At 40.0% G+C, this 26,131-nt stretch overlaps 1 protein-coding gene across 5 annotated transcripts in view; it reads right to left on the bottom strand.

Annotated features, from left to right (window-relative positions):
* KCNIP4 (potassium voltage-gated channel interacting protein 4) overlaps window positions 1–26,131 on the bottom strand; it is a 1,300,658-nt gene that overhangs the window by 219,448 nt on the left and 1,055,079 nt on the right. The window contains exon 1 of one of the 5 annotated variants that reach the window (XM_006063270.4): window positions 24,925–25,497. The exons of the other annotated variants lie outside the window; for them this stretch is intronic. Within the exon in view, the coding sequence (XP_006063332.1) occupies window positions 24,925–25,036 (112 nt within the window). The 5' untranslated portion in view covers window positions 25,037–25,497. Of the gene's footprint in view, window positions 1–24,924; window positions 25,498–26,131 lie in introns of those variants that run through there. 5 annotated transcript variants of the gene reach the window in all.

Raw genomic sequence — 26,131 nt, 5'->3', positions numbered from 1 at the left:
TTTCCTGCTATAAAGGGTCATGGAGACAAATAATGAAATGCACGTGGAAGCCCTCTGAGGTACTATTATAGCTATTGAAGATCTGCTAATTGCACTACTAATAATATTAACAACTATTATTAAATTACCAAAAAGAATATAGAATTATCTAAAATCAATGGTTTGATTTGCACATGGTATAAGAGATATTGTTGATTATTCTCAAATTCTCATGGTGTTCTCTGATTTCTGGCCTCCTTTCCTTTCAGAGGTGTAGCCAGCATGGGGTGAAAAGAGGGAGGGAGGAGTTTGCCTAGTGACTCTGTTAAGAGAATACTTGCAAAATATGTCTCAGTTTTATCTTCTGAGGAAATTAGGAGTCTAGTCTTGCCTTGGGGCAGGCTAGGATTACAGTCGTACATGTCGTTGCCCTGTTACAAACAGCCACTACCTGGGCCTGCGGTTGCCTTAGTAACCTTTCTCAGTAAGCATTTAAGGAAAGTGTCCTAACGTAAGTGTTGTAGAAAGAACCCATGTGACATTTACCAGACTAAGGAGATTCACTTTCATGGCCCAAAGGATGTGCTAGGTGGGGTTCCTAATGGCCAGTGAATGTCTTCCTTAGAAGAACACTAATCCAGTGTAACATCTACAAAACCTACCACCATGCTCATTTCCATGGAAAACAGGGTGCTTAATGGAGAAATGCATGGAAAATAAAGATTTCTACAAAATTCAAAGGGCAAAAGAAACCCACTATACTACCTAATATCACACTATTGAGTAAGCCAAGAAAGTTACAAATTCCTCTGGAGGCAAGAATAAGGACAGACTTTTTATGTCTAACTCTGTAACAAAAACTGCTGAAGAGGACACAGGAAGTGCAGTTTCCTTTTAAGAAGATCTCAGTGAATGTATCAACTAAATTGAGAGAGAAAGGAAGATTTTTAGGCCAATCATCTGTTTCCCTTGCTTTCACAATGTTTTATTGACATCACAGGTTGTTAGGGTTAAAAGCAGGGAGGCTTGTTTCCAGGCAACCATTCAGAGAACAAGGATGACGGCAGCTCTTTTATCTTTAATCTGTGATTTTAAAGGTTTCCCTGGGGATCATTATTCCAACAGCAGGAAGGGGAAATCACGAAGGAACCCACAGGAAGAATTTATGGCTGTGTTTAGAAGTGACCTCATCCATTTCTGTTCTCATTTATTGGCTGAAATTCAGGCACATGGGCAAATCTAAAGACAAGGCAGGTTGGGAAATGTAGTCTAGCTGTGCATTCAGAAAAGGGAAAGAAGATGGAAATGGATTTTTCTCTGACACCTTAGGTTTCTTGCTACTAATATAATCTTAATTTTTTGGAAATTAAACTTCTCTCCTCACTTTAGGGATTGTCCTAGAGGTTTGACATTCCTTTCAAATGACATTTTAGAATAAATATTTTTTATAAAGGTCTCATCTATACTCATGCAAGATCTTCTGGATATTTATAGATTTCTTAAGCCTACTATTTAATCATATAATTTTTCAATGCACCTTGGGATCAGGGACCAATCATTTCCTAAATGTCACTTATTTGCAGAAGTAAGCAGCAGCATCTTTCTTAGCAGTTTATTATAAGACCACTTCAATAAAGCTATTGGGAAGACAGGCACACCTCTAAAGTAATCTAAGCCAAATTAGCTGACACCTGCAGCTGACAAGAAGGATAAGAGTACTCAGTCCTGCTCTGTGTCTCTGATCACACAGCGTCTGGAAGAGGCATGTTGATTTTCACCAGCATGAATATCAGCAGTTGCAGACACCTTATTAGAGGAGGAAAGAGATGGACAAGCACGGCCTATAAAGAGATTGACATTGCTGGGCACGGTGCTGAGGATTAATCCTTCAAAGCTGTGGGATGCCAAGCAAAACCGAAATCCAACCATCACGGAACACGTTAAAATCAGTAGGTCTATACACATCTCTAAATGATTACTTTGAGCAGAGGGGAAGTGTTCCATTTACTACCTGCTGTACTACCTGTTAGTTGTTAACACTGAAGAGGGAAGAAAAGTTTAAAATAAGCTATTTTTAGTATGCTTTAAGACCATTATTCAAGAATAACATAAGAGGATAGTTGTAAAACTAAATGGATGACATGCTCCATTTCTTGTCTTCTGACAATAAATGGCCAAAGTGACTTCTGTACTTAGAAGTAATTCTATTTAGCAGTGTGTGTTCACTGTCTTCTCTTATTACAACAACCATCCAATAATGCACACTTAGGCTTTAACTTGTTTCAGACAGTGACTTTTAGGTTTCTTTACAGATGAGCACAGGTTAGGTTTGATCACTGGTTTCATAATGCTCAGTGCTCAGACTGTATCTGAAAGAAAGAGTATGGATAGGAACTGTTAAAAACTAGTATAAACTTATTCAAAAGGAGATTAATTAATAAAATTCTTTGTCCTCTTTTTTTTTTCAGTCTTTGTCTTCTTCCTCCACCTGCAAATTCCTAGTCTTCCCTCATAGCCCATGATGCTCTCTCTCTGAAGCTCTTCCCAACTCCAGTAAAAAGAGTATGCTGCTTCGTCTTTTGTTTTTATCACACTACTTTCATTACATTTTATGATGTGTCTCTTCTCATCTTGAATTCTTTAGGAAGGAAACCATGTCATTAATGGAATCAGCATATGGCTGTTAAAAACAGGGTCTTCAACCAGACAGCCTATTATCAAACACTGGTTCCACTGCCACCATGAGTATAATCTTAGTATCATCTGTAAAATGAGGAAAATGGGAATACCTGCTTTGTTGTGTCATTGAAAGCATTAAGTGAGATAGTAATATACAAAATGCTTTGAATAGTACCAGGCTCAGTTAAACATTTGCCATTACTTCTTTTTAATATCACCATGTCTTTAATGTCAAGTATAAAGTAGATGCACTCGGATTGTGTATAAAAAAAGCAATTCTATAACAATTAAATACTCTAAGGTATTTACTTTTGCATGGTTCTTCAAATACTTGTGAGGAAATGCGAACACTTGTGTTCAGGAACTGAGCTTGAATGCCCCCTTATCCCAAATCTTAGTTTCTTCAATAAGCTTCCATTTATTTTCCTAAAATATCTTATAAGAAATCAAGAGTATTTTAAACATATTTATATTTTATGGAGTTCTAAAAGAGAATTCAGGCACAGAGCAGTGGCTGTGGTTGGCTAGCTTTATATTAGATGACTTTCTTCATTTTGACAAAATTAGGTATAACGTAGGAAGCAATAAAGAATCTGCTCTTCTCATTCACTTTCCATTAGCTGGCCCTCCTGTGGAGACATTAGGTGCTAATTCCTGTTCTGCCTCCTATGTGCACATGTCTGACAGTGAATTTTTATCCATAAAAAATTTTTGCCATCTGAACAGGGAGTGGGAACTCAGGTATATGTGCAGGGCATGGGGATTCGTGCAAAGCAACGTCCATGTCCTGAGAACTCCATCTAGCAGCCTGAAACGCTGCTCGAAATGCATTCATTCATTCAACTAGTACTGAGAACTACGACATTATGGCATAATTTTAGGGGCTAGGAATCCAGTGGTGAATAACCTAAGAGTATAAACAACAGACAGACCATAAGCAAAATACAGTCCATTGGAAAATAATGATGCACTGTGGGGATAAATGAAACAGAAAAGGGGGTCAGATAAGGTTGGAGGCATGCAGTTTCAAATGGGAGGATCAGGAAAGGCCCCATGGAGGCTTCTGAGATTTCTGATCATGTGTGCAATGGACTGAATAACTATAACGTTGTCCCCACCTCCAGTTTATATGTCAAAACTGTAACCCCAGTTTGATAGTATTTTAATGTGGGCCTTTAAGAATAATTAGGTCATGAGGGTAGAACCCTCCTGAGTGAGATTGGCGTAAGAAGAGGGCAGAAAGCCAGGTGGCTTTTTCCCACCACGTAAGCGACTTAACAGCAGCAGCAGCAAGGATACACTGAGAAGTTGTCAGTGTGCAACCTAGAAAGGGGTTCTTACCAGAACCTGACCCTGACGGCACCCTAATCTCAGAATTCAGCCCCCAGAACTGTAAGAAGTGTTTGTAGTTTAAGCCACCCAGTCTATGGTAATTTGTTATAGTGGCCAAATGGACTAAGACAATGTTTATGAAGCACATATATGGAAGAGCTTTCATCTTTTTGAAAATAGAGTCTGTTCTTTTATGGTGTAACTTATTTCATGGAAAAGAAATGTTTTTAAACATTTGCCTATCTAATACATTTTGAATACTGAGGAAAATTTTTTCATTGCTTTTCCCCTGTATAAATAGCAATGGATTTCTCAGACAAAGAAAGAGCTTAAGAAAAAATAAAATAGAATTTTAAGAGGTCAGTAAAACTTAAGGTTATATTTATTAGCGTTCAATAACAATTCCCAAGACAAATTACAAAATTCAAAATAACAAATTGGCTTTACGCTTGGGATCATTTAATAAGCAAAAGGAATATTTTCTTAAAATTCTGTGATAGCTCAAATTAAAAATAACGTAAAGGTATTCAGCTCCGTCAAGGCTCTGTCTCCATGTTGTACTACAGATGATGCAAAATTCTCTTTGTGCGTAAAGACTCAACTTCTGGGACTTTGGAAGACACTTAGGGTTTTGAGAAATTAATACATTTATCTCCAGTGAAAAATAAGAGTCCTCAAACTCATCAGAAGCAACAATTCAAATTATTACTGAATATGAGCATAAAATGCACATTTGGAATATGCATGGAGTATTTTAAAAGATGGAAATTGATTTCAATAACTCAGATTTACATTAGTGCTTCATAAACTTAAGCTGCCTTGCAATCACTTGGGTGCCTGTTAGAAGTACAAAGTGTCAGGTCTGGTCCCAAGATGTGAATGTGAAAACAGAACCAGAGAATCTGCATGAGAATCAAGCACCCTGGATATTCAGGTCCCAGGGATCCCCAGATGGAAAACAGTGGTCCTGGATGCGATGAAAACGAAGAAACAAAAATCCACTTCTAATAAGGAAATATTAAAGCACTGTACATACATTCCTGAATATTTTCACACACTTTGATTAGTGGCTCAGCAGTAAAGAATCTGCCTGCAATGCAGTAGACATCGGTTCGATTCCTGGGTCAGGCAGATTTACTAGAGGAGGGCATGGAAACCCAATCCAGCGTTCATGCTTGGAATATCTCATGGACAGAGGAGCCTGGCAGGCTGTGGTCCATGGGGTTGCAAAGTGTTGGACACTACTGAAGTGACTGAGCATGCACACAATTTTATAATTAATGATCCACGTGTGCTTTGACTCATAAAACGAGCACTTTATATTTGGAAATTATCAAAATATCAGTGTAAGGCAAAAGTATTCCATTCTCACCTTTCTGTCTTCCCTAAACCATCCTGGCATCACTGGATCCTCACTTCTTTCCTTGGGGATGACTTAACTGATGGGTAAATATGAAAATGATAACTTCCCTGTTCTGCTTAATTTCTCTCCATTTTCACTCTGGAAGCAAACTGCCCAATGAGAGCAGGTCTCTCCTGTGCTCCTCCAAGCCTAAGTCTCCCCAGGCAGCACCACCCTACCCAGGCTATGTGTGAGGGTCCATCCAGGGCAGCATTGCCTCTGACTGAGAGGTTCCCTAATTCTGGACCAGTCAGCAGGACCATGTGGCTCTCATACCACACTGAAGCTTCTGACCTGGTTTCTATCATTAACAGACCACATTAACACACCACACTCCCACTTCCTTATATTAGTTCTTATTCCTTTAGAACAGGGTGTGGGTAAGAGGGGGTGATGCTTATCCTGCTCCTTTCAGAACCTTGAGAGTCAGAGTCAGAAGGGCTGTTGTCAGATACACATGTCAATATCACAGTAGGAATATTGGTCGTTGACCCAAAGATTGAAACCAACAAGCCATGTCTGTACCATTTTATTTAAAAAGAAGCCTATAGTGTATTTCTTTTATCCTTTTATTTATTCCATACTATAAAAAGAAAGAAACTGAAGGTAAAAATTCATACTATCCAAATCACACGTTGAGGTGTTGAAAAATACTTAAAAATTTATAGGCAACAATAACACAGGTTTATGACTAACTCTCAATCTCAGCTTTAGGATGTTTACTTAAATCTCTAAAGTGTCATTCAACTCATCTATTATCTATCTGATTTGCACTTACAACAGGCATAAACATTTAGTTAGAATATACTGACAGAACAATATTGGAAAGTCATTTCATTTCTCTAACTTTCAGTTTCTTCATCCGTAAATATTTTTTTTCTCTTCATATATATTTTTGCAGTTTTTTAAGTTTTATTTTTTGGCTTCACTGTACAGCATGTGGGAATCTACTTCCCAGACCAGAAATCAAATCCATGTACCCTGCTTTGGAAGCATGGAGTTTTAACCACTGAACTGCCAGGGAAGTCTCTTCTCTTTGCAAATTTGTGGCAAAAATATAATGGGAGTACCTATCATAGTGATTTATAACTAATAAAAATCATTATGAATTATTATTACTTTTATGAATTAGTATTCCTATTACTCAGGAATTTTTCTTTTTATTTTCTCAAGGAATCAGGTAACTCTGCTCTATGCATGCAGTGTGCTCAGTCATATCTGACTCTCTGCGACCCCAGACTGTAGTCCACAAGGCTCCTCTGTCCATGGGATTCTCCAGGCAAGAATACTGGAATGGGTTGCCATTCCCTTCTCCAGGGGATTTTACTAATCCAGGATCAAACTCACATCTCCTGTCTCCTGCATTGACAAGCAGATTCTTTACCACTAGTGCCACCTGGAAAGCCTAAGGAAATCCTAGGTGCCCTGGGACAGGTGCTCTATATGCTGTGCTGTGCTTATTCACTCAGTTATGTCCAACTCTTTGCGACCCCATGGACTGTAGCCCACGAGGCTCCTCTGTTCATGAGGATCGTCCAGGAAAGAATACTGGAATGGGTTGCCATGCCCTCCTCCAGGGGATCTTCCCAACCCATGGATGGAACCCAGGTCTCCTGCCTTGCAGACAGATTCTTCACCAGCTGAGCTAACTGGGAAGCCTGCTCTATATGCTGCTGCTGGGGCTAAGTCGCTTCAGTCGTGTCCGACTCTGTGCGACCCCATAGACAGCAGATGACCAGGCTCCCCTGTCCCTCGGATTCTCCAGGCAAGAACACTGGAGTGGGTTGCCACTTCCTTCTCCAATGCATGAAAGTGAAAAGTGAAAGTGAAGTCGCTCAGTCGTGTCTGACTCCTAGTGACCCCATGGACTGTACCCCACCAGGCCCCTCCATCCATGGGATTCTCCAGGCAAGAGCACTGGAGTGGGGTGCCATTGCCTTCTCCAGTGCGACCCCATAGACGGCAGCAAAAACAAACAAACAAATATAAACTCATGTTTCCTGTGCTCAAGGAGTTTTTACTTAAAAGAAGAGATGCAAGAAACAGTGGAAGCAAAAAATAGTGAGAAAAAGAGAAAGGATAGGAGAGTGGATTTTGTGCAGTAAGAGTTACAAGGAAAGAGGAGATTAAAGACACGAGAGGAGAATGGGTTCAATATATATAAAGATATCCTAGACTTGCATGGATGGAAGGGGCAGGCAGGTAATTTCAGGAAGGCAGACACATGGGCAGAATCAGACAGGAGCAAACGTGCTGTGAGCGCTCCAGTAGTCAGGCAAGATGATTTCCTGTCCCTTGGCAAGCAGCTCACTAAGGATTGTTCTTCTCTTCAAGGTAACTTGGATGCACGCCAACGTTTCAATTACAATTTTTGATAAGAATCAAAATATGGCAAACATATGGTTTTTAAAGCTCTCTGTAAAAAAGTCTCTTTGGATTATCTTTAGCCCACTTTTCTAGCTTTCAAAGGAAAAGCAGAGCTAATATGGACCAACTGGTGGTGAGACAGGACAAGACCAAGTCCAATGTTAAGGTTCAGAATTCTCTCCTACAAAGTACACTTGTCATCAAGTTAGAAAATGTTTGGGGAAGATTATTTTAATTAGGAGGTATAGTACATAAATGGGCTTCCCCAGTGACTCAGTGGTAAAGAATCCACCTGCAATGCAGGAGACACAAAAGACATGGGTTGGATCCCTGGGTCAGGAAGATCCCCTGGAGGAGGAAATGACAACCCACTCCAGTATTCTTGCCTGGAGAATCCCAGGGACAGAGGAGCCTGGTGGGCTACAGTCCATGGGGTCACACAGAGTACAACTCAACTCGGGGACTGAGTGTAAACACAAGCACAAGCATTACATAAATGTTCTCTAGCCTCCTGAGGACTCCAGGGGAGAGAGGAATCTCTCATTTGTTTACTTTGTTTCAACTTTAAGTAATCTTATTTAGTCAAAGAGACAAAGCAGAGAAGGAAATAAGAATGCCATTGACTTTGTTGTACCTCTCTACCTGGGATTTGCTTTCACTCTTTTCCAGCATAGTTATGATATAGTCAGCACTCATCCACATTTTGGAGAAGGTATACAAAGAAGGAAATCAGTCCTGAATAGTCATTGAAAGGACTGATGCTGAAGCTGAAACTGCAATTTGGCCACCTGATGTGAAGAATTGACTCATTGGAAAAGACCCTGACTCTGGGGAAGACTGAAAGCAGGACGAGAAGGGGACGACAGAGATGAGATGGCTGGATGGCATCGCTGACTCAATGGACATGAGTTTGAGTAAGCTCTGCGGGTTGGTGATGGACAGGGAAGCCTGGCATCCTGCAGTCCATGGGGTCGCAGAGTCGGACACGATTGAGCGACAACAGAACTTAACTGACGGCAAGGAAAGGATGGCTAATTAGTCAATTCCTATCCTACATCCCTGTGTATATCTGGAATTGTACTCCAGACAATAATGGTACCTCTGTGCCTTTATGATGCAAAACATAAAGCACATCCCAGAGTGAAGAAGACAGCACTGCAAGGAAGCACCACGAATGACATCATTTATAATGGAATGAGTGAAAGTTCTTTAAAAGGAGGTGACATGGTATAGATGGCATGGCATAAGATCTCAAGCAATTCCTGTTCACTTCAAAAATCTCCCTCCTTTCCTAGCCTGAGGAAATTCTTTTAAAGGAGCTGACAGAATTTCCTTAAAAAATTATTCTAGCACTTAAACTGTTCTCTAAAGAACAGTCCTTCTGGAATTGTAGTCGGGTGAGATTTGTTTCAAGCAAACATTTCTAGACTCACCTTAGATAGCCACTGGCAAGAATGGTTCTTATTGTTGTAAAATGTGTGCATTTGAAATATATTAGCTAGGCAGGTCAATTCAGAGGTTTACAAAGATTTTGCAGCTACAGAGTTTCTTTGCTGATTCTGCATCTTCATTGAAAATACCTAAAAAATACCAACAAAATGCTAAGCTATTCGTTCATTTTACCATTGATGTATTCTAGGAGAGATAAATAACAATACTGAAGCCAGTGTACTATTTTGATCACTATATTTTTAGTCTAAAATCTTGTTAGGGACCTACAGCTTAAGTACAAATTTGTAATGGAGATATATTTTCTAAAAGATTTTAGCTTTGCAACCTTTATTGTCATAAAGGAAGGCATTCGGGTCATTCCCCCTGTCTCTGTGAACATTTTCAATAACAGGAAGGAGTTAATTCTGCTTTTCACTGAGGTGATGTTTAAAAGGCTCTGCTAATTTCTCCTTCAATGCACCAGTGATATTTAGGAATTGCTGAATATAGTGAAGACAGATGTGGGATTTGGGTGTTTGTTCAGGTGCTTCTGGTTTCTAATTATTTTATCATTATCCATTTCCCCCTGTAATTTGTTTAAATTTGGAATCACATCACCAATATATCTCATTGCTGCCAGGTCTTCAATATTCTCCTGTTTATTCATTAGAGAGTTTCTGTTACCAAATCATTAATAACCATGAATTTACTGAGATATAAAGTCACTCATGTACTTAGTTCTATTTAAATAGATGTCTGGAAAAGCACTTATTCCAAATATACTACCTTGACCTTTCTAATCCAGGAAGCTTAGAGTATTTCTTCAGTTGTAGAAACTTAAGGGAAAAAGGCTTCCCTGGTGGCTCTAGTAAAGAACCTGCCTGCCGAGGCAGGAGATGAGGTTTCATCCCTGGGTGGGGAAGATCCCCTGGAGGGCATGGCATTCCACTCCAGTATTCTTGCCTGGAGAGTCCCATGGGCAGCGGAACCTGGTGGGCTACCATCCATAGGGTCACAAAGAGTCGGACACAACTGAAGTGACTCAGCACAGAGGAAAGAAAGAAAAACAACGTAGCACTTACAAGGAAGGTTGGAGAGAAAAAAACATGAGTTCTAGCTTCTGAAGTCTGTGGTTCATTCAGGTTCTGCTAATTGGTTGCTCAGAAATGAGACAAGTTCCTTAGCCCCTTTGAACAAATGTTTTCGCCTATAAAAGTGGTTATTGAAAATAACCTATGCACTATTTGATATGTGGCAGAACCCAGTCTAGTATAAATTGCAACACAAAGTATTCAGAATCAGCATAAGGAAAATTATGTTTTTAGCAGTTCTGCTCTCAACGTTTAAGAGGATGTCTACCAGAAGTTTTGTTAAGAAGGGAGAGTGAAGCAGTCATTAAAAAATCTGAGTTACAAAAGGGTATCTGTCCTGTCTCAAAATTATTCCATGATTCAAAACCACTGTATGATTTTGAAGATCTACAAAGTTGACATTTTGATTACCTCGATCTTATGGATGAGGAAACTGAGGTTCAAAAACTTTGGTGACTTGCATACAGCACACAACCAGCATGTTTCAGGGGCAGCATTTGACCAGTGTGTGTCTGTTTTCAAGGTTCAGTGTCTCCTAGACTCAATATTGTCCTGCACCTACAACCAAGTTCTACCATTAAGTCACAAAGGAACTCTGTGGAGCTCATTACTTCTTCATGACCTGTAATAGGGAGTTTGACTGGATGGGATTTCATATTTGCCTACTCACAGTATCTCTGATTCTTGGTCTCAGACTGTCACATACACAGAATATCCCACATTTCTACTTTAGATGGACACAGGCATACCTCTCAAAAGAGACATTATGTTCCCTCCTTACTATGTAAATGTGTCTCAGTAAAATGCATATATTAGTAATGCTCAGGAAATATTTATTAATAATAGTCATAATTTTATGTATTCTAATTTTTCTCCTCAATGCATACAGGTCCAGGAATTACTTCATCTAGGGAAAAAAGGTTTTGTTTTTGTTCAATAAATAATCTTATGCCTACTAAACGCCAGTCTTGATGGTTCAAAATAGTCATGATGATAGATAAGAGGTGGAAATCATTTCATAAAGGAAGTGCATCTTGATTGACAAGAAAGCAGAACAGAAAGAGCATCATCAAGCCACAATGAGAACTTCTTATCTGTACGTAATTATGAGTCCTCATGTGAGACTACAAGGCATTAGCAATTCAGCCCTAAGACAGGGCTTCGTAACATTGGGCTTGCTCACATGGTCTTTAGTGTCCACCTTCAGAATGTCCCCTGGTCGACAGCACACGGTGGCACTGCAGTGATCCCAGTGCAGAGAGCCCTGGGCACTCCTACGTTACCGCAGGGCAGGCAAACTTGTGCCATAACTTTGAAAACCAATTTGATCTCAAATACATATCAAGATACTCCAAACAGTCCATTGTCTTGTTCCAATCATTTTTCTTCTAAGATCCTGTCCTAAGAAAATAATTCAAAATATATAAGTAATTTCACACCCAAAGATTTTATTACAGAATTTTTCAAATACTGGACAAATGCAAAGAATTTGCATGTCCTAAAATCAGGGTAAGTAAATTATGTTACACATATTTATAGAGTATAATGTAGGTATTAAAATATTTATGAAAGATCTATAATCTAATAAAAAAATTTTACTCCATTGTTGAATTTAAAGCTACATCAAATTTTTTACATGCAGTATTATTAAGTTTAAAGAAACAAATCTATGTGTATAAAAACCTGAAAGTAAATAAGTAAAAATATTACCAATGGTTATTCTTCGAATGGTGAGATTGTTGGCATTTTAGTCATGTTTTTTTCTTTTTGTATATTTATAAACTTCTTATAGCGATTGTTTATTACTTTTGTAATGAAAAAACATTCCCCTTCAGGTTTGATTTCCAATGCTATAATTCATGCTTAAATGCACTCTAATGACTTACAAATATATGTAAATAAAAAGACTTTATATGTATATAAAAACAGAAATTGTATTTGATTGTACCTCAACCCAATGGTTCTCAGTATTGTGGGAGGTGATTTTGCCTACCCTTCTTCCCCTCGGGGGATTCAACAGTTTCTGGAGACACTGTGGTAGTGTGAGTCTGGGGACATGTGCTACTGGCATTTAGTAGGTAAAGGCCTGGGATGTCAATAGCCCTATCTTGCAGAGGACAGCATCCTCCACAAAAAATCACACAGCCAACAAATGCCAATAGTGAAGTTGAGAAACCCTGTCTTTTATACAAAATGGTTAAAAATTAAATTAGCTCAAGACTATGATGGGAAATCTGACTTTATTACCAGAACCTTTGAATAAACTTGCCTATCTATCAATTATCCATCCATCTACTCACTCCCAGACACAGAGAGTATGTAGATAAGTGCTCCTCTTATGTGGGGCTTGAAGTTTAGTGAAAGAGAAAGGCAGAGTAATCAAGGGCTTAATGTAGTTTGAAGTGCTAAGATGGAGTGTTTTGGAATAATAGAAGTTGGAACTCCATCCAACTAGGCAGTTCAAGGAAGGTTTTCTAGAAGAGATGGTCCCTCAGTAGAGCTTAAAGAAGGAGTTAATCAGGTCAGGTGGTACTAATGGTACGGAATTCACCTGTCAATGCAGGAATTACAAGAGACACAGGTTTGATCCCTGAATCAGGAAGATCTCCTGGAGGAGGAAATAGCAACCCAATCCCAGTATTCTTGTCTGGAAAACTCCATGGACAGAGGAGCCTAGCAGGCTACAGTCCATAGGGACACAGAGTCGGACATGACTGAGTGAGCACAAGTACAATCAGGTGAGGACCAATAATGGGCATTTTATTCTAGAAGGAGGGACAATCATAGAGCAGGCAAAGGCATGATGCATGAAATAGCACAGGGTGCTTGGGAAATAATGAGTTGGGTGGTATTGCAAAATAAAAGTTACGGTGGGGAAGAGGCAGAAAAGCCACAGGGCTGAAGTATCTTTTCTGCCTCAGGAAGTCAAGGAACATTTTTCAAAGAAGGTAGAATATGAGCTAAGAGTTGAAGGTTTAAAAGATGTTTTCAGGAATATGAGGAAGGAAAGGCATTCTAGGAGAGAGAATTGCAAAATTATGGTAGCTGGAGACAACACAAAATGCTCAGGGAACGTCAGTACAGTGTTGCTGAAACATGAAGTTGAGAAGAAAGAGGAAAAGAAAAAGGAGAAATGACCAGAGATGAGGTTGAACAGGAAGCATTGGTCTGATAGAGACTTTATTTTATAAATGAAATAGAAGAATCTTGAGCATCAGCTCAGTCACCAGGTCTAGAAAAACTTCCCTCTTGAGAATATGAAGTCAGATTGGAATAAGGCGGGATGGGGGTGGAGTTAAGATGAGACAAGTGTACTGATTTAAAGGGACAAGCCATTAAAGATGCGGTGAGAAACCCACGGATGCATATTTGTGGTGCCTCCATGATATACTTTGTCTTTCTCTGGACCCTGTGGAAACACAGGGAAAATTCACTCTATGCTGGGGTAGCATGGTCTCTTCTCCAGCTGAGGAGAAATATAAATGAACACAAAGTTAAGACTTGGGGAAGGATTACTATTATCAAGGGTACATTGTATGACATACATCAGGACTGACAGAATTCAGATTAAGGAGGAAATGTGGTATTAGAGAGAGGGTAGGTTTTGATCTGGGCTGAAATGGGAAAATATGGTTGGCATTTGAATAAGAGAAGGTATTGTGGGAGAAAAGGAAAGAATACGAGGCAGAACTTAGAAACTGGGATCAACACGAAGCGTTCTTGAATATTCAAAACTAGATTATATCAACTGTCAGTGGTTCCCAAGGATGTGCGATGCTGAATGCTTCCAAGTATCACTCAGATTCAGCTCAAAGGTCACTTCTGTGAGTCCTTTCTGATATTCCCCACCTTCTGAACAGTACTGGTCAGTCTTTTCTAATGTCTCCCTATACCTTGTAAACATTTGAGACCAGGAAAATTTACTAATTTGTCTGTGTGTAAACCTCTTTAGCCAAAATTATGCCCTTAAGTTCCCAATTACCAATATCTTTAAGTTTCCAGTACACTGCCTGGTTACACAGATCACTTAAAAAAACCTTTGTTTCATGGATGATTGAATGAACGATCATATTTAGTAATAGGTACAATGGAAGTTAAGCATAAAGGCAGCAATGATACTAACTCTTTAAGTCATACAATGTATTTGGTGATAATTTTAAGAAATATCATTTAATTTACTTCTCACAATAATTCTATGAGGTAGCTACTATTATTCTCCCCATTTTTGAAAGAACTGATGTTCAAGGTGGTTATAAATCTTGCCCAAGACCATATGGACCATCAAAATCAGAGCTGTGAACTGAGTTCAGGTCTGTCACACTTCAAAGAACATGAAATTACCCACTATTTATATATTTTCCATTTTCAAGAGAATTCAAACTTATGGTGATTTTACTTAAAAAAAATTGTTGATTCAATGTATTTGTCCTCAACTCAAAAGACTCAGTATGTTAATAATATGAGGACCAGTTTACTTTAAAGAGTTGAAATGTGTTTTTTAACAAACCTACAAGATAAGGGTTTATAAACTCAGTGAAAAAAGCAAAATGCCTCTGTATCCAAGAGGCAATGAAACCTAAACAAAAATCAGTAAGAGGAGGGGACCCTAACTGTCTAGCCACAGCATTGACTCATTGTGTAACACGATCATGTGGATGGCTTCATTTATAATATAGTCGTCAAAATTATCCTAGAAATTGGGAAATTAGGGGAAGGGAAAACATTGCACAAGCAAATACATCCTATTTTAAATCACTTGCTAATTTGGCAGATAACTTCATCAACATCAACCCCAAAGGACTAGATATGCATCTACTCCGTGAGACCAAAGGGCTCAAAAAACCTAGACAAGTTTCCCAAAGGCAAGATCTCATCAACCTGAGATCATTTCTCAACCAGCTCTTTTATTGCCAACTCTCAGTGTAGGGGTTGGCACCTTAGAGCAAAAGGTCAAATTCACCCTGCTACCTGCTTTTGACCTTTCAGCTATGTTATTTTACATTTACAATGGTTAAAAAATAAAAGTAAAAAATATTTTATGACATGAAAATTATATGAAATTTGGATATGTGTCCATAAATATTTATTGGAAGACAGCCACACCCATTTATTTTTATACCTTTTGTGCTGCAACAACAAAGTTGAATAGTTAAATAGACTGCATGACCCACAAATACTATGATACTTACCATACAAAAAGTTGACTGGCAACTGTTCTAGAATAAAGCTTGCTGCTGCTGCTAAGTTGCTTCAGTCGTGTCCGACTCTGTGCGACCCCAGAAACGGCAGCCCACCAGGCTCCCCCGTCCCTGGAATTCTCCAGGCAAAAACACTGGAATGGGTTGCCATTTCCTTCTGCAATGTATAAAAGTAAAAAGTGAAAGTGAAGTCGCTGAGTCATGCCCGACTCTTAGCAACCCCATGGACTGCAGCCTACCAGGCTCCTCTGTCCATAGGATTTTCCAGGCAAGAGTACTGGAGTGGGGGTGCCATTACCTTCTCCAAGAATAAAGCTTGGCAGGTGCCAAAGATTCTCAGTGAAGAAATCATTGCAAACATCATGGATTTGGCTTTTTAGATTTATTGCCTAACCAAGTGGTTCTCAAAGTGTGCCCTGGATCCTCAGCATTCACTGCTGCTGCTAAGTCACTTCAGTCATGTCCGACTCTGTGCAACCCCATAGACGGTAGCCCACCAGGCTCCCTTGTCCCTGGGATTTTCCAGGCAAGAACACTGGAGTGGGTTGCCATTTCCTTCTCCAATGCATGAAAGTGAAAAGTGAAAGTGAAGTCGCTCAGTCGTGTCCGACTCTTAGTGACCTCATGGACTGCAGGCTACCAGGCTCCTCCATCCATGGGATTTTCCAGGCAAGAGTATTGTAGTGGGGTGCCATTGACTAGGAAATGCCAATTCCCCAACTTCTCTGGTTGGTGCGGTTCCATCTCTGGTCCAGGAATTTCCATGTGCCACATGATGCAGCCAAAAAAATGAAAGAGATGTCAGTTCCCAGATGCTAACCAAGATCCACTGAATTTGAAAATCTTAGGGTGGGGACTGCTGCTGCTGCTGCTGCTGCTACTGCTGCTAAGTCGCTTCAGTCGTGTCCGACTTTGTGCAGCCCCATAGAGGACAGCCCACCAGGCTCCCCCGTCCCTGGGATTCTCCAGGCAAGAACACTGGAGTGGGTTGCCTTTTCCTTCTCCAATGCATGAAAGTGAAAAGTGAAAGTGAAGTTGCTCAGTCGTGTCTGACTCTTCGCGACCCCATGGACTGCTAGCAATCTTTTATTCTAACACACCATCTTGGTAATTCTTATATGTGTAAAGTTTGAGAACTGTTGATACAATGCAGGAATATGAACATGTTATCCTATCATAATAACAAGAAAGGCATATCTTGGCTTCTATTTGTATCCCAAGCACAGAGCTAGATATTTCACTTATGTTTGAATTTCCTACAACAATCCTGAAATGTTGGGCTTATTAGCCTCATTTTATAGAAGGAACTCAAGCTCAGGAAGGTTAAGTAACTTGTTCAAAGTTACTTAATTAGGATTTAAACTCACAGCTTCACTTGCCCTTCACTTTACTCTGCCCTCTCCCTTATCATGTGAGAGAAAGCAGCTCTTGAGAACCCTAGGGAGGGGCCCTGGTTCACCAGCTAGGCTTGAGCATTCTCTTGCTGAATATAAAATGTCACAGAGTATCAATGTCAGAAAAGACCACTCTCTACCTGTGATTAATCAAGATAAAAATTAGACCACTCTAATCATAGCTGAGAAGAGGAAAAACATGAACTTTGTTTAAACCACAAATATAACTAAATATCCACTGTCCTAGCTAATGTAGCTTGCTTTTTGCCAATTACAGTTTCAGCCTCTGTCCAGGGTTTACTACTTGTATGTAAGATTTACTAAGCCAATTACACTGGCTTTTTTACTTTATTTAACCCGGAACAAAGCCCTGCTTCCTAAATCAGAGTCCTTTAACACAAGCTCAAATCCCATAAGTCCTTTTGAACACTCTGAGACGCCCCACAGTTCTCCATGTTGTGTGTTCTTCGCTGAAAAGAATGTGCTGTGTGCTAAGTCCTTCAGTTGTGTCTGACTCTTTGTGATCCCTGGACTCTAGACCGCCAGGCTCCTCTGTCCATGGGATTTTCCCAGAAAGAATATTGGAGTGGGTTTCCATTTCCTCCTCCAGTTGATCTTCCCAACTCAGGGATCAAACCTGCATCCCTTAGGTCTCCTTCACTGGCAGAGGGGTTCTTTACCCCTAGCACCACCAAAGTTTTTGGACCACAGGTGTGTTCCTGGTGACCTTTGGCTGGAAGTCATTGAAATGTACAACTCCTTCACCCCCATCCCTCTTCACTAAGATTCCAGCTCTCTACTCCATGATGGAGTAGGAAATGGGTTCCCAATGTAAGCAGAACTAAAATAAATAGAAGTCCCCAAACCCATCAGTACCAAGCACATTGCCAGGTTCAGAGCAATAATTGACACAGATTGATTATATCTTAAGTGGATTAATGGGCTTTTTAGAGTCAACCTGATGACAAATAATGACTTTGGGAAACTGCCATTTTTCTTTTGAATTACAGTTTATATTCCTATTTTTAGCTTCCAGTCTTTATCAAAGTCTTTTGATCCCTCAACTCATCAGATTTCAAATGCCACCATCTTTGTGTAGCCTTCCCTGTATGAGATGGCTCTTCTGCTTGTGTTTTCTAAAGTCCTTGCTCCCTCCCACAGGACAATTTTTAAACTTGGGTTATTCAGGAGCTATTTGGTCTTTAAAATGAAAACTTTTTAAGGACAGTACAATGCCCCAGGTTGTCTATGGCTCTTCACATAGTAGGTGCCTAAATAGATATTTGTTCAATTTCATTTAGAAATCCAAGGTCCTCCCCCCACCTCAACACGCCTGTTATGGAATTGAAAGGGCTACTTTCCCAGCCGTATCAAAGCCCGTCTAAGCTGCACTTTTTTATCTCTCTGCTGAATGTCTCATTTGAAATTATTTCCCAGGGCCATAAAATTCTAATGAACAGCTGCCTCTGATACCTTTGGTGTGTGGCTATCTCTGCTTTGCAGGGTAATTCTGATGTGAAATCTTAATAGTAGAAGAAAAAGAGAGTTAAAAACAAGTCATAATCAACTAATCAATAGTTTCCAAGCTATTTTGGAGACTTGAAAGAGTCACTAGAAGCTCTCGGTTACGTAGCACAAGGAGAAGCACATTGGCACTATTACTGTATGGGAATAAATTGCACTCAGGCTCTCTCTTTTTTTTTTTTTTTTTTTAGTATGTTCTACATATCAAGAATTGTGCTGGGGCAGCAAGTTTAATTATATAACTAAGGAGAGGGAATAAAACTATGTTAATTCTGTTACATTTACATTTTATCTGTTGTTGTCCCAGGACTTCTGCATTTTATACCATGTTCCTATGTTGATATTACCTCACCCAGTACCCCTCATACAGAACTTGTGCAAACACTTTTCTGGCATATGAATTTGATAAACTTCCCTTCATCCATAAAATCCCAGTTTCACCTCCTTTGGGGAGTCATCTCTGATCATTTCTATCTCTTTCACTTGGGCTTAATTACTTTCCATTCTTCCTCTGTATCTTGGACTCATTTGTACTGATTTATCTACCATAATATATTGCATTTTCCGTGATTATATTCCCTATCCCTTTATACAACTTGAGAATTCCTTGAGGGTAGCAACTGAGTCTAATTAATCATTGTATCTTGGCCCTACCAGAGTACCTGGTATATTAAAGACAACTGAGAAACATCTGTAAATGTAAGCCATTGCTGAAATACAAATCACAATGTTGGTAATTATTGAATGTGGGTGATGGGTACATCAAAGTTTAATGCTTTTCTCTGCATTTTTGTGTGTAAAGTTTTCCAAAATAAAATGTTCAAAATAAGTGAAGACCTTTTAAGATGTCAGGTACATCTTTAGAAACTTTAACATTCCCACCATAAATGAAGATACTATATCAGTATCTTCAGGATTTCTCAGCTACAACCTCTGTGTGCCCTAGATTTCTTTCTTATCTCATCAGAAAAACATTTGAAGCCAAACAACATTGTCCTGAAATAAGAAAACAATTATGCCATTGCAGAATAGGTGCAGGTTAAGGATATTATATTAAATATGAGTTTCTAGAAAATCTGGAAATTGACAATTCACCTTAAATATTTTATTGATGAGGGCAATCAATGGATTCCTGCCTTTGTGGTTTCCCAACTGAATTGTCCCTGGTACCTCTACCTCCACTCTCTTACCTCTGAACTCATCTTCACCTACTTCCAAACTGACCTATCTGAAACATGAATCTGTCATCCTGCTCATTGGTTCCCCAAAGCTGAAGACTTTGGGTCAATGGCTCTTTATCATTGAGAAAGCATATGTGCCCTCTCGACATTCACCTCAATGGACTCCTTCAGACACATCTCATTTCAACATTCTGATGCCCACCTTCTATAAGCCACAGATCTTGTCCACCAAAGCTACTTTCTGTCAGTGCTCAGGATCACAATTCAAACTTTTTGCTCAGCCTGGAGTGTTATTTCCTCATTCTTCCATCTGGGAACCCCTTCTCACACTGCTAAGTCCTGTGTAACAGTCTTTTTCTCCATGAAACCTTCCCTTCAGCCCTTTCCAGAATGTTCCACTCCATTTGTGCTTCTGCTGCGCATTTCTTGGGGCGCTTATTTTCTTCTGTCTTGTTGAGTGATTAGTTTCCCTTTTTAGACTGTAAGCTTATGGAAGGTTCATTCCTTCAATGTTTATCTTGTCTCTTTCCACCATCTCAATCAATGCCTAACAAAGGAGGCTGCCTACACTTAGAATCCAATGTCAAGTACTACATGAGACACTGTGAAATGAGATTATTCTTGTAAGTGTTCTTCCTTGTTCCCTTTATTAATGAAGGGAATATGTGAAACCTCAAATCATTATATTAAAATCCCATTAGTCATTTTAATCCTTCTTACAAATTGCTTTTGCTCCCTAAACCTTAAATTTCAACTGAAAGAGAATTATTTTTTAACATAGGGCTTTACTGAAATAAGAATCTAATTTATGTGGGAGCAGAAATGTTTCCCTTTACCTTTTTCTATTCTTGGCGAATTCTCATTAACCATTGTAGATGATAATAGTAAGGCAACACTGCTTTATCTTGAAACTAATACAGAAGTCTCATCCATATAGACTCAAAATGACTTTCTAAGTTAATCAATGCAGAGTCACACTAGAGAAAATACTCTACAATGGTACCAGAGAAGAATCATTGCCCCACGAGGATGATATAAAAACTCCATGTTACCCAAAAGAAGCTCATGGTTCTGCTCTGGGCCTCAGCTTTACTTCTCAACCAAAATAAATGGCTAATTCTCTGGCCTTTTCCTGAGCTATATTTTCTAAGTGGTCAATCACAGGGAAATGTTTAGCAATTTATATTGGGAAAGCCCCTTTTGGCCTTTTTATCATTTGCTGGTAGAAAGGACTAAGGACTTGATAATCTAATATTTTGTGACTTGCTCTGTAAATGCTTTTCTCTTATATCTCCATTTGATTGGTGATCACAAAGCCTAAGTTCTGTTTTTTCTTGGACACTGCCACAATCTGAGAAAACACAGACAGGAGGCCTAGGCTAGATTTCTTATGACTTCATTGGGTCTCATTGTTTGATTGTACTTGGACTAGCCATTCATGGACACTGAATATGTCACAGATACATTCAAAATTCAGTGAGGATCTTAGAGTGAGGGGACTCAGGAGAACATTTGGCTTCCTTTTGTTCAGATCCTGCCTCTATGGTATGATAGAGTATGTAGTTTGATTTAGCTTGCTTATAAACCATAATTGGGTCCTAGCCTTGGGTTGAAAAATTGTGTATATGTTTTGTAATCTTATTTCCTATGAATGCATTTCCCTCAGATATCTCATCAGAGAAGGCGATGGCACCCCACTCCAGTACTCTTGCCTGGAAAATCCCACGGGTGGAGGAGGAGCCTGGTAGGCTGCAGTCCATGGGGTCATTAAGAGTCAGACACGACTGAGCGAATTCACTTTCACTTTTCACTTTCCACTTTCATGCATTGGAGAAGGCAATGGCAACCCACTCCAGTGTTCTTGCCTGGAGAATCCCAGGGACAGGGGAGCCTGGTGGGCTGCCATCTTTGGGGTTGCACAGAGTTGGACACGACTGAAGCGACTTAGCAGCAGTAGCAGCAGATATCTCATAGAGTGTTAGTGGACAGTTCCTCTAACCAGTCCATCCAAAAGGAAATAAGTCCTGAATATTCATTGGAAGGACTGATGCTGAACCTGAAACTCCAATACTTTGGCCACCTGATGCAAAGAACTGACTCTTTTGAAAAGACCCTGATGCTGGGAAAGATTGAAGGAGAGAGGAGAAAGGGATGACAGAGGATGAGATGGTTGGATGGCATCACAGACTCAAGGATATGAGTTTGAGTAAGCTCCAGGAGTTGGTGATGGACAGGGAAGCCTGGCATGCTGCAGTCCATGGGGTCACAAAGAGTTGGACCTGACTGAATGACTGAACTGAGTGGACAGTTCAGGACAAGATTCAGGAATTCAGGAAATTTCCCACCAATGTTTTTGTTCATTCTCTTCCCAATATTAGAAAAGAGAAATAAGTGAAAAGTGTGTTGTAATAGGAAAAAGCACCGTATAGGATTCAGAGCTCTTTGGATTTGGTTCTGTCTCCATTCCCAATTAGTGTTGTCTTCTAATAAATCAGTTACCCTCTCTGGGTTGCAGTTGTCTCCCATGTAAACTGAGTCAGTTGGACTAGATCAGTATTTTTTAACATATACTTTGGAACAAAAAAGGAATTTTTTCCCTATATTTTTCCACTTGTCAAGGAAATATACCACCTGTATGGTGGTAACCTGCATCTTTGTTATTTTAGCACAACCAAAACTTACATATTGAACTCAAAGTTTGCCCAATTTATTGGACATTTTGGGCTTCCCAGGTGGTGCTAGTGGTAAAGAATTTGCCTGCCAGTGCAGGAGATGCAGGAGATGTGCATTCAATCCTGGGTTGGGAATATCCCTTGGAGTAGGAAATGGCAACCACTCCAATATTCTTGATAGGAAAATTCCATGGACCGAGGAGCCTAGTGGGCTACAGTCCATGGAGTACAAAGAGTTGGACATGACAGAGAAACTAAGCACAGCACACTGGACATTTTACACAATATTTTAAATGTGTAGGCACATCATCTATATATGTGTGTACATAGAAACAAAGTATATTGAACTGTGGAGTTGGAGAAGACTCTTGAGAGTCCCTTGGATAGCAAGGAGATCCAACCAGTCAATCCTAAAGGAAATCAATCCTGAATATTCATTGGAAGGACTGCTGTTTAGGCTGAAGCTCCAATACTTTGGCCACCTGATGCAAAGAGCTGACTCATTAGAAAAGACCCTATGCTGGGAAAGATTGAAATCAGGAGAAGGGGATACAGAGGACGAGATGGTTGGATGGCATCACCGACTCTATGGACAGGAGTTTGAGCAAGCTCTGGGAGACGATAAAGGACAGGGAAGTCTGGCATGCTGCAGTCCATGGGGTTGTAACTGAGAGACTGAACAACAAAATTAGAAATAAAGATTCATATATGGACATGGGTATTATTACTTGGGTATGGATATGGATACCTACCCCAAGAAAGATGTTTCAGACTATCTCAAAATTCTCTGATTCTGGTTGGAAGAGTTAAGTTTACAATTTTACTTTTTGTATTGTTGGAACTCAAATTTGAAGATTTTGTCTGAAAATCTTTACGTGACATAAGAAAGAACTTAAAGAATAAAAGCTGAGTCATTTGCAAACTTGCGACTTTTGACTTTAAAAGTCTGTATTACCAACACTGGCAATAAAAGAACTGCGTGCTATCTTATAACCACTATAGGGCTGTGAGAGTCGACTTTCTCAAATATCTCTGTGGTGTTTTTCCTTTATGCTTCATCTAGATCTGAAACAAGACCATCTTGAGTACAGCACACTACAACTGAGGGCTATGGCTCAACGGATTCCAGAAAACAAAAACTAACATGGCGAAGAAATGAAACAGAAGCAAACTATTCCAATCACATAAATTAAAATGATCTTATCTGTATTTTGTTACGATACCACTAGAAAGGGTTGAGGCCGACATCTCAAAATAATGCAAGATCGTTGTGCAGCACTTGGAAAAAAGTTTGTTTCTGTATTGCTTTCCTCTCAGGAGAAATGTGAGGTTAAATAAAATTATTCCCACAGTTAAATAAAATTACTGTGTAATATGAGGAAAAAAACCAGAAATTCTATTTTCTGAGGGTTTATTTAATCCTATTACAATATTGTTCTTATGTGTCCCTGAGCAGAACTTGTTACAGATTGAGAAGACTTAAAAAAAAAAAAGATATGAAAATTGCATGAGAACTTCTGATGTTCTTACACTGGTCTAAACAGTAGAATCTAATGGACCCACTTGTAGAAGGAAAGGCTTTCTAAAGATAAGATACACCGACCATTATTAACATGTTAACAGCAACAACCTGTATACCGGATGTAGTTTGGGATGCTGTCATCTTAGCTAAGCTCCTGAACTCTGTCAGGAAGATTAGAAACACAGGCAGGCTTAAATATTTTCATCATCTTCCCACATTACACACAATGTGAGAAGTGAATATGCATAAATAACTCGGCAGTAAAAGATCTTATCCTTATCCGGAAGGTATTAGCAAATGTCTCAGGAACACCATTTTTTCACTTGAGAATAAAGAATGGCTTGGATGTAGAACTGACATCAATAATTAGGTTTTAAATAATTCAAAGCATGTTATTTCAATGAAAAATAATGTATACGTATGTAAATATATATATCACTATTAAAAAGAAGTTACAACGTTTTTTAACTTGCCAATCTTTGAATAGTAGAATTGATTTTGGTAGTAAAATTCAGGAGGATAAAATATTAATTGATAGCAGCAATGCTGTCCTGGGCTTATATGGATTTTCACTCAAGAGACAAATGAGCAAAGTGGCTCACTGGGAAATGTAAATGAAACACTTCTGCAAATTAAGTGTTCAAAGCACATTTTTGCTAAGCATTCATTAACTCGATTTTAAATCAAAAGCTTACCCATTTTTTATCATAATCAATAACTCAGCTCCACCCGCACATCTCCTAACTAATGAGGCACCTACATATTTCTCTCACAAATCAGGGTACTCCTCCAGAGGATGGAATTACTAATGACATTAAGGCGTGGTAAACTTGACAACCAAAACAGCAACCTGTATTATCACCCTGGAGTAAAGAGAGCCCTAATTTCCCACCTCAGAAGTACATTTAACCCATAATATCACCCTAAACTCAAATAAATTTCAGATAGAAAGATAATGGCACAATATCCCTTCCTTTCCAATGTCAAATATCTGGGTACACAGAAATGAACTGTTCAGTGCTAGGGTGCTCCATGTCAAGCATGCATATTTTAAAACTTTTTGCGTATTTTAAGCCTCCTCAACTCTGCAGCGTCTGTATCCAGTTCTGAACCAGACCTGACCAACGGCACAGATGGGAGCGACCACTTTACCTTCTGAAAAATCAATCAGTCCCAGCAAATGAAGCAGCTTCAGAGATGCACATATAATCACAACAATACCCACTGTTTGCAGTCCTTCCGACTCCCACTCAAGAGTCAACATCCTTCAAGCAGGTAGAGGCATCCCAGCCTCCGAACTCCTTCGGAATGGAGGGAGTTAATTAGAGAATCCGAGTAATATCTCGCTTGGAACAAAGACTCGCAAGGGGGAAAAGTGAGCAGCTCCTCAAAGATGCACCGGGCAAAGCAGCGGCCCCCCGGGGTGAGGACCGACCTGGGCTGAAGTCCAGGCTCTCATACTGATGCTGGCATTTGCCTGGTGGGGTCCCTCCACCACAGCCCGCCGGCCCCGGGACTCTGCGCTGCAGCCAGCGAGAACTTGGACTTCAAAGCTGCGAGGGAAAGATCTGTTGGAGAACTGGAGACTTTGCAGTGTCCGTGGAGAGAAGGGACACTCCTAGGAAACTTGCCCGGGAGAGCACAGCGGCGCTCTGTGCGCTGACGCTGCAACCCCGGGCTGGGTGGGTAGAGCTTGTCTGCGCGCTAGTTTGCTGCCTGGGAAGCTTGCGAATGTCCCCTTTTCCCCAGAGCAGCTGCTCTCTCTTCCCTGAGCTTGCTCCGCGAGGCAGCTCGACCCCGCTCACTCTCGGGATGCTAGGAAAAATTACATTTTGGTGGCTGGTGTCTATAGCCTCTTTAAAAAGCCCCTGCGGAAGCCCAGGGGCAGCTTTTCTAGAGAGAAAAGTGCAGAGGCAAAAATATTCATAATTCAGTGGCTTTTTTCAAGCGGGAGCATCCAAGCCGCCGCCCACCTGCCACTCCACTGGGGCTGTTCTGGTCCCTGCTGACACATGATTGAGAGCATTATTAGGGAGATTGATTTAGTCCTCATATTTACAAAAGTGGATGGGGGTGGGGTGGGGTGCGGCAGAGCAGGGCCTGGGAAGAACACTGCTGTTCAGTAACAGTCCCCTGGAGGGTGAGCGCTACTATCATCCTTAAATGTTTGCTTTAGCCCATCTCAGAGCAAAGTTTCACAAACTTCCCTGATGATAAACGTTACTCGGGTGCTTGTTAAAAGAATCTTTTGTGGAGACTCTGATTCCGAAGATTCTGGAGCTTATGTTCTTAAACTAGAAGTTAGGTGATTCTTATCATCAGGTAAGCGTGAGTCGCGCTTGTCCTGAAAAATCCCATA

Source organism: Bubalus bubalis, chromosome 7 (assembly GCF_019923935.1).
Source record: "Bubalus bubalis isolate 160015118507 breed Murrah chromosome 7, NDDB_SH_1, whole genome shotgun sequence".
In the NCBI taxonomy this organism is placed as follows: Eukaryota; Metazoa; Chordata; class Mammalia; order Artiodactyla; family Bovidae; genus Bubalus; species Bubalus bubalis.
Note: the sequence above shows the minus strand (reverse complement) of the source record. Positions and strands in the feature narration are given on the sequence as shown.